Raw genomic sequence first — 10,013 nt, 5'->3', positions numbered from 1 at the left:
CTATTATTCCTCTCCCTATTCCTGAACCCATATTACCATCATCTCCTCCTCCTACCTCCACTATCATTCCTTACCTAACCCCTCCGCCACCTTCTTTCTCTCTTCGTCCTCGTCGCACCACTACTCTCTCAGCATATCTTCAGGATTTTGTTTGTCCGACCATACACATGGAGCCCACTGCATCCTCACCGGTTGCTTCACCCTCAGGTATTGCTCACCATTTATTTGCTTTTCTTTCTTATTCTCACTTTTCACCGCCTCATCTTAATTCTTTAATTGCCCTCACCACTTCTGTTAAGCCCTCTTGTTATTCCACTGTTGTTCGCCATCCTCATTGGCATGAAGCCATGTCTACTGAATTTCGTGCTCTTGAAGAAATTCTACTTGGACTCTTGAGCCACTCCCTCCTAGTAAGACACCCATTGTCTGTAAATGGATTTTCAAAACTAAACTCAAGGCTGACGGTTCTATCGAGAGGTACAAAACTCGACTAGTTACCAAGGGCTACACTTAGGTTGAAGGCCTTGACTATCATGAGACATTTGCTCTGGTTGCCAAAATGACCACGGTCCGTTGCTTATTGGCAGTCGTTGTTACCAAAAATTGGATTATTCATCAACTCAACATCAACAATGCTTTTCTGCAAGGCGATCTTGATGAAGAAGTTTACATGATCCCACCACCCGAATATTGCCCTAAGGGGGAGACTCGTGTCTGTCGGCACAGAAAATCCCTCTATGGCCTCAAGCAAGCCTCCTGCAACTGGTTTTTTAAACTAACAACTGTGCTCCTTGATGCAGGTTTTCATCAGTCTCAGGCAGCTCATTCTTTATTTACTTTTGTCACCCAGACCAACATCCCCATTGTTCTTGTTTATGTTGAGGACATCTTAGTTGCTGGCAATGACATCTCTCAGATCGAAGTTTTCAAGAGCATTCTATCCACCTATTTTAAAACAAAAGATCTCGGTTCTCTCAAATATTTCCTTGACCTCAAAGTTGCTCATTCTCCGACAAGCATATTTCTCAATCAACGCAAATATGCCCTTGATATTCTCTTTAATAATGGCCAACTTGATGCTCGGATTGCTCGATTTCCCATGAAACAAAATTTGAAACACACAGATCGTGACGACACTCTTCTCACCGACCCTTGCACCTACCACCGACTCGTTGGGCACCTCATTTATCTAACTATCACTCGTCCTTATATTGTCTTTGCAGTGAATATTCTCGGTCAGTTCATGCATGCTCCTCGTGTTCCTTACATGCAAGTTGTCACTCGTGTTCTCTGTTACATCAAAGGCAGTCCAGGACAAGACATCTTTTTCTCTTCCTCTAGCACTTTGCATGTTACTGCTTACACGGATTTAGATTGGGCCAACTATCCCACCACTCGTCGATCCACTATAGGCTACTTCATTCAGCTTGATACCAGTCCTATCTCTTGGCGCACAAAAAAAGACAATAGTGGCTCGTTCCTCTGCTGAAGCTAAATATCGTGCCATGGCTGTCACCACTTGCAAATTCACATGGTTAAAATAGCTCCTCACTGATCTGAGTGTTCCTCATTCTGAGCCCATCAGCCTATATTGTGACAATCAATCTGCTCTCCACATCGCTCACAATCCTGTATTTCATGAGCACACCAAACCCATTGAGATTGACTGTCACATTATTTGTGATAAAACCCGTGCAAGACTCCTCACCGCCTTTCATACTTCCTCACATGAGCAAATTGCCAACATTTTCACTAAAGCCTTGGGACAGGAGCTCTTCCATCATTTTCTGCACAAGTTGGGCATTGCTGACCTCCATGCACCAACTTGAGGGGGCGTATTGACAGAATCACCGTTGCACAAAATCAGGACAATCAACACCAAATCAGCATCATCTTGATTTTAGGAAATTAGTCATAAAATTGTATTTGTAACATATTTCCATACTTGATCAGTTTTCATAGATAGCCTAGGCCTTGTTTCTATTTATTTGATTATTCTTCCATTGTAAAAAATTTTCAGAAATACAAAGATTGAATTTTTAACATATATATATGTAGTGTACTCTTTGTTTTGTTCTATTGCTCTCTGTCTGTTTGTGCGCTCCCTAGAAATTATATAATATATACCTTCTTCTTCAGGCTCCAAAACCCTATAAAATCATGTCTCTCATAATGGACTCTAGCACTTCGCCACCCATTAATCCTCTGTGTCCATTAATGGATGCTAAAGATCATGAGAATGGAGCTTTCGTTTTCGACTCAGCTCTGCTCCAAAAGCAAACCAGCTTGCCTAGCGAATTCATTTGGCCATTACGGGACTTGGCCAATCACAGTAGTACTACTCGAGAAGAGCTCAAAGAACCCATCATTGACTTGGGTGGCTTCATTACAGGTGACAATAATGCAGCAACAGCTCGCGCCGTTGAGCATGTCAGAGCGGCTTGCTTGAACCATGGCTTCTTCCAAGTGACCAACCATGGTGTCGATGTCAGTCTCATTCGTGCCGCGTACGATGCAATCGATGCCATTTTCAAGATGCCTCTCGACAAGAAGCTCAGCCTTTGCAGGAAACCTGGCTGTATCTCAGGGTACTCGGGCGCCCATGCAGATCGTTATTCGTCTAAGTTGCCATGGAAAGAGACATTTTCTTTTGGACACCATGAGAATGATGATGATCATGACTCCGTGCCCATGGTAGTTAACTACTTCAATTCTATCTTGGGTGAAGATTTCCAACGAATAGGGTGAGATTATTCATATATGTTTGATTATGTGCATGCAGTATATTTAATTCATGAATTTTGTATTGTTTGTGTTTTAGGCGCTGCTAGCTAATACTGGCCGGAAATGACAATAAACAAGGCATTTTATGAGTTTTCAAGTCTTAACTTTTATCATGTTCATTCAGCTCGCATCTTCTTTTTTGAAACTACTTTTATCATTATTTTCAATAAGAACAAAAAACAACTCCTGTTGACGGGTTTGACTCCTGTAACTCATTGATATTTCTATATCACGCCTGAACAAGACCTAATTCATTTATTAGCTTCCCTGCAGCTTGCTTTGAAAGATTGGTTTTGATTGAAAGTTACATATATCGATGAGAGTAATCCTATGTACACGTTCTAAAAAGCAAAGTCCGGTGCAGTACTCCTTTATAAAAAAGACCGGCCTTTTTCTTTTTGCCTTTTCTTTTTTTCTTTTAATCCCTTAATTTGGTCTTTTTCTTTTGATAGTTGGGTTTATCAAAGATACTGTGAAGCCATGAAGGAAGTTTCTCTAGTGATTATGGAGCTCTTGGCAATTAGCTTGGGTGTTGATCGTTTGCACTACAGAAGATTTTTTGAAGACGGAAGCTCAATAATGAGGTGTAACTACTATCCCCCTTGCAAAAAATCTGGCCTCACCCTTGGCACCGGTCCTCACTGCGACCCAACCTCCTTGACCATTCTTCATCAAGATGAAGTTGGAGGCCTTGAAGTTTTTGCAAATAACCAATGGCATGCAATTCGCCCTCGTCCAGATGCCCTAGTCATAAACATTGGTGATACCTTTATGGTAAGTACTACGTACGTACGTATAATTATATATATATATATATATATATATATATATATATATATAACATAGCATTGCCATACGATTTTAAATGTGTATAATTTATTTTTGATGATATTAATGATCAATGAATTTGAAATCGTGCAATCATGTAAAAAGAGTACTCTAGCTAGGTTTTACAGTATCAGGCAAGCATATAATATAATACACACATATGCATGTGGACAAGTGGGTTATCTCAGCATTAATTATTTTCTGCTAAGATTAAGACATGATCATTTAACGTTCTGAAATGACTAATGATCGGCCAATTATAGAGTTTCATGTACATAATATATAATTAAAGGTGCTGGTCGCTTGATCTGGCAGTTTAAAAATACTTAAAATATATTTGAAGTATTTCGAGATCGATCCATAACCACTAGTGGGTCTGGAGTGAATGACTTCCATGCATTTATTTGATCATCTGGAACCATCAGCATGAATCCATACTGAATTTATGAATATCTAGGGCTTATCAAAATGATCCAAAGTGTAAAAGTTTGAAACCCTATCAAGATAATTATTGGACGAACGACTTTTTGTCCCGAAAGATTTTACCAGTAGTAGTTGAGTAAGATGACACGTGGAAGATATGCATGATGACAATGACAAACAATTAAACAACTGCATGCTGCATGTATATAGAATGTATAAAGCTAATTAATTTTATGATCTGTTTCATGATGTTTTGATATGATCAAGGCGTTATCTAATGGGAAATACAAGAGTTGCCTGCACAGAGCAGTGGTGAACAGGGACAAGGAGAGGAGATCGTTGGTTTACTTTGTGTGCCCACGAGAGGACAAAGTGGTGAGGCCCCCAAAAGAACTGGTTTGCGGAGAATTAGGGACATTAAGGAACTACCCTGATTTCACATGGTCCGACTTGTTTGAGTTTACACTAAAACACTACAGGGCCGATGTCACTACCCTCCAAAGCTTCATCCAATGGCTTCTATCATCCAAACCATCCAACAACTTCTAGTAATTCCTTAATTAATTTGGCTGATCGATCGGTTCTGATGATCATTGCTACCTAGCTAGCTCAGCTCAGCTCTCGGCTCATGATATTTTTCTCCCCAACCCCAACCCCTTCCTCTTCTGTGTGTGTGTGTGTGTACCCTGATCAAGTGGCTAGCTAGCTGTCGTGTAATCACATAATATATATATATATATATATATATATATGTATATATAAAATTTGCTTTAGGCATATATCCTTCTTTTATTGTCTATGTACACGACTTTCACTTTTCACTGTATTCATAAATATCTGTTCGCTCTGCATGCGTGTGTTGTAAGTGAATTCGGGCATACGCATGCACTCTTATCTTGTTTATGAAGTAGCATGCATGTGGTCGTATTGTGATCCAAGGAATTGATCTACTTATTAATTAGTATTTACTCTCATACTCTATACTTACAGTCACACTCTATATCTATAATTTTTTTTTTGGATATGATCAGATAGATAGTGAATAATAATTGATAAAAATAATTCTTCATTATGATCCTTATAATCGAGAGGTGCTATATATCTCTTAATTATCTTGTTGATCAAACGGTTTCTAGTTTTTTTGGTCATTTTTATTACATATGACGACTCATCAACTTGTACATTTATTTCGGTTTCTTCTTTAACCATATTAAAATATATATATCGGGTCTAAATTCCTATATATTATTAGCCATTCGAATTTTAGACAAATTTCAACAATCAATGTACGTAAGTGAGAGGAGCGCGTGGACCCTATTTGTCCGAGCAATTACTCGAGTAGGGGCGCATGCATGCACGCCTGTATATATGAATTCAGTGCAGAAATCATGTCATATAAAAACAATAAATGAAGCGTAACGTGATGGGATTTAAACGAAAAAAGAAATTAAGAACTTAGCATCAAGGAAATACATTGATCAGCTGGAAAGTGGAAAATCTTTTCGTCCTCCCCGTATCTATCGATCAACCCCGCGGCCACCTTCCAAGATCAAAAAGTGAAGGCCGAAAATCTTTTCATCTGTGACAACTCATGACAAGATACCACAAACGTGGAGGCCTCCATATATCTAGTCGACGAAACGAATGAACGTACACTTAATGAGACATGCTGCCAGTAAAGCTAGGTTTCAGGAGACTAACTTCTAATTGTCATTATCGTATCACTATCACGAAGACAAGGACCGATGCTGATCAAGGGTTGTCGTTGCATTCTCAAGACGAACAAGTAAAATTTATAGTACATAGGATGGGGCCCAAAGCACGGGGACTAAATTAGGAAGATTTTGCATGCGAGGATCGGAGAGTAGATTTGGGAAGGGAGTCTACGTCCAGTCTGAGCCATGAGGTGACTTGGAGATCATCGATATAAATTAATGCAACAAATATATTTATTACAGACCAGTGTCAGTGTGGCCAGTGGCTACCCTCGTGCATTTTTCTATGATTTTTTTCCCCTTTTCTAAGATTGTTCCCGTGATTGGACACTCTTTCAGAGATGCAATATATATAGTTTTTGGCTCGTGCATTCACGTGCGTGTGCATGATTATTGGGCTAATTTGTTTAGTAGTGTCAAGGTGCTGGCACGTATGCGGGGTCCAGACAAGATGTTGTTTCCCGATCGACCTGTTTCTTAAGGAACGTATAGTTAATCAATGGGGCCATAATTATTAACTAAGAAATTAAGTATTATTTGCACTAAAAATTAACTTTTAATTCACAACTTTAGTACTATATATATATATATATGTATGTCACGTTCTTCACAGATCATATAGTATCGTATCATATATATATATAAATATATATATACATACACACCACACATCATGCCTTACATATATATATATATATATATATAGACACAGTACATGATGATATATACACACACGTACACCACGTTGATTAAACCCGGAGTCGATGACATGGTGAGTCTGCATATATAAGTGGTGGCATATATGCACGAGATGAATAGCAGCATGTACTGATGTACGTGTAGCTTGCCGCGATGCTGTGTGGACGTAAGGACATGTGCAACATGCATGCAGCTGTGATGGTTGCATATATATGTGTGTGTGTACACATGATTAATTGAAGAAATTAAGGCCATGTATATATACATGGATTTGTGCAATGCAACAAGGCCATTGTGTGCTAGCTACCTATTGCCGTTTTGCATATATGCCGTGTACGTGCAGCCAAAGGGCTAGCTGCTGCTTGGCGTCGAGCCATGCGGCCGACGCCAAGCAGCCAGCGCATGAGGCGGCAATATTATTTCTAGGATACTGGACGTTTATGAGCAGTTGTGCAAAGAAATAGACCAGCATGTGGCTGGTAGTTAATTAAAGGCCGTATTTTGAACAGCAAACCAAATAGATCGATGCAGTTTCTAGCTAGCTAGGTCGATAGTAGTTGAGTGTCGTGCTCGATCCAAACATCAAGAGAGATCGATAAATAATGCTGTGTTGAATAATATTCTTAGTGGTTGCCAATGGCTTTCAGGTCGAATATATATATATTGGCCTGCACCACTCATATAAATCTTTAGGGACCATGCATGCATTTATAAATCCATGATCATTGGAGCTGGTTCAAGTCCAGCTTTAATCCATTATGGACGTACGTAATTTGTCATGTCCCTAAAAATTATATTATTACATCCTTCGTAAGACTCGCGGATCGGTAACCATATTATATTGTGCTATCTGGTCATCATGTTTTGATAACATCATAGTATAAACCCTCCCTCTCGATCGGTGTCTAATTGATTAAAGACATATCTAGGTGAGCGAGCATTTCTAGGATGTCAATTTAGGGCATACTTAGTTAGCGTAGACAAGACGTGGGGTGAGAAAAACTGGTCTTCTTAATTTATTAACCAATTATTCTGTCAACTTTCCCGACAGATCATTAATGGTTTGACACGCGAGATTTCTAAAACGTTGCGATCAACAGCCAGCTCCAATGTCCAAAATTTTAAGAGAAATGTACGTATGCTTTTAACTTTTAACTGCAAAGTTATTATATAAATTAAAATTCTATATATCATATTATCATCTCATTTTTATTTTATTAAATAAAATATAATATATTTATAATCATCATTAAATAATTATTTATTATATTTTTATTATTATTTAATAATAATAAATGTGTCATATACTATTTAGTATGATTAAAATAGGATGAGAGTGTAGTGTATAACATTACTCTTATATAAAAGTGAGTTCTAAATTGAAGTTGATTGATCTGATATGTCAGATTTTAAAATTATTTTTATTTTAAAGTAGATCTAACGGAAGTATCACATAAAATTATATCAATTTATAAATTTACTTTTATGAATTTTTTTGTAAATATAATACTATTCAAATGTCAAATATAATGACATGTTATGAAAATAATTAAAAATTTAAAACGATAAAACTAAAGAAAAATGTATTTTAGAAGAAAAGAAACAAAGAAAAAGGGTACTTGGGAGGGAATTCAATCCCATTTCCGAAGGACATGAAACATTTAAATAAAAAATGGACAGATTTGTCGCATCACTAATATTGTGCAAAACCTGACATTAATTTAATAAATATAGATTCAAATTACTTAGTCATGGGCTAAAAGGGAAATAAGGTGGGAACAAGAGGGGCCATGGCCATCACCCCATCCCCTAGAGGGTACAGAAATGACCACTCCAAAGGCACTATTAATTTGATGAGTAAGTGGAGCCCGATATATAGAACCCTAGTCCCGGCAGTATCTCTTCAATAAAGTTTTCATATCTTTAGCAATTGACACTTTGTACTAACTAAGAAAATCATACACCTTTCAAATCGATCAATTTGATACCTTATGCATGTACATAACAGTTCGATCTAGCCTGAAAACTAAATCGACCGACTAGAGGGGGTGACGGAGAGAACCAGCCGAACCGGGTCTAGTCGGTTAGGCGGTTTGAGGTCAATTTTTGGCTTGTAATGATCTATAAGTCCAATTTTAATTTACATCTAAGGAGCTATAAGACCTACCAACTATTTGGCCGTCGAGAAAAGGGAAGAAAATGAAAGAACACAAATTCCAAATGGAAATGAAAATTACAGATTGACAATGCCAAAGAAAATATTCGAGATTCAACCAAAGAATTACACAATATTCAATGTAACTTACTCTGAGAGAGAGAGAGAGAGAGAGAGAGAGAGAGAGAGAGAGAGAGAGAGAGAGAGAGAGAGAGAGGCGTTGGGGCTAGTGAGTTAAGTGTCAACAATGGATAGTTGGAAGGTGGCTGGAGGGAGAACCGAGAGAGGTTTGAGATCAGATGAGAGAGAGAAACGACGTTGGAGAGTAAAGATGGGAAATGGAGAAGAGGGGAGGCGGCTCGGGTTGAGGCTTCAACCCTAACCCAAAATGACGTCGAATTAAATCGAATGACATCATTTCAATTTTTTTTTTCGAAACAAATTGTTATAAAATGATGCCGTTTAATTTAAGTTTTTAATTTACTTAAGTCAAATTGCATCGTTTTATATAAGAATAAAATAATATATATTATATCGGTCGGTTCACCGGTTTAAACACTGTTCAAACATGAACTAAACCAACCGATATCGATTTCCATCTGTTTGGACCTCCAACCGACTGGTTCTCCACCAGTTTCAACTGATTCTGAAATCCGGCGGCCAGTTCAGACCGGGTTGATGATGGTCAATTCTAGTGGTTCCTATTACCCCTAATATTTCGATTCATCTATATATTCCCCCCAACCGGCCTCTTCTGTCCCACAAGAAAGCTGGTTTTATTTGCACGGAGAAAAAAAAAAAAATCATTCTCACGAAGTTCACAATGGCCGCAATTGAATTATATATGTCAATTGCTCAAAAGAAGTAAAAATAAAAATAAATAATAATCTCTGGGTTTTCTCATTTTTAGAATTAATATGGATCCCTTACAAGACTTTCAGATTAAATTAATGATGGAGAAAATATATAAGTTGTAATTTATTTTGTTAAGAATGACCATTTGATAAATTAGTCATTTTCGTATGGAAGTTAAAAAAAAAAAAATTCAATTGATAAATAGGGAGGAAATTAAAGACACTCAAGTACATGAATGTTTTCTATATAATGTATTGGAATTAAGTACTAGTACTTTATGTGCACAGAATTAATTAGAAATAGTATATATATATATATATATATTTTTTGAAACAAATTAAAATGACGGATCGAAAGGGATCATTGATTATAACATATTTTTTCAGATTGGTCATGATCATATATACGAACATGACATCTAGCTAGCTAGCTCGATCGATGCCAACATGACATGAGTAGCTTTTGTACGTGTGTGTGTGTGTCCAGTCCTACTGAGACATCAACAATATTAATATATATCTTAACCACTCGATCGGTTGACCATAATACGTACT

The 10,013-nt window shown here is 37.5% G+C and overlaps 1 protein-coding gene across 1 annotated transcript; it reads left to right on the top strand.

Moving 5' to 3' along the window:
* Positions 1 to 2,160: 2,160 nt before the first annotated feature.
* LOC109004800 (gibberellin 20 oxidase 1-B-like) lies at positions 2,161 to 4,743 on the top strand. The gene is made up of 3 exons (XM_018983488.2): positions 2,161 to 2,744; positions 3,237 to 3,558; positions 4,303 to 4,743. Exons 1-3 carry the CDS (start codon positions 2,161 to 2,163, stop codon positions 4,582 to 4,584), a joined length of 1,188 nt encoding a protein of 395 aa, XP_018839033.1. The 3' UTR covers positions 4,585 to 4,743.
* The last annotated feature ends 5,270 nt before the right edge of the window (positions 4,744 to 10,013 follow it).

Source organism: Juglans regia, chromosome 10, assembly GCF_001411555.2.
Source record: "Juglans regia cultivar Chandler chromosome 10, Walnut 2.0, whole genome shotgun sequence".
NCBI lineage: Eukaryota > Viridiplantae > Streptophyta > Magnoliopsida > Fagales > Juglandaceae > Juglans > Juglans regia.
Note: the sequence above shows the minus strand (reverse complement) of the source record. Positions and strands in the feature narration are given on the sequence as shown.

What these genes read in the sequence shown, in the direction of transcription:
- LOC109004800 (XM_018983488.2), top strand. Translation starts at nt 2,161, where the DNA reads ATGTCTCTCATAATGGACTCTAGCACTTCGCCACCCATTAATCCTCTG. An exon ending in GAAGATTTCCAACGAATAGG is followed by an intron (nt 2,745 to 3,236) that starts GTGAGATTATTC and finishes TTCTTTTGATAG; the next exon opens with TTGGGTTTATCAAAGATACT. An exon ending in ACATTGGTGATACCTTTATG is followed by an intron (nt 3,559 to 4,302) that starts GTAAGTACTACG and finishes GATATGATCAAG; the next exon opens with GCGTTATCTAATGGGAAATA.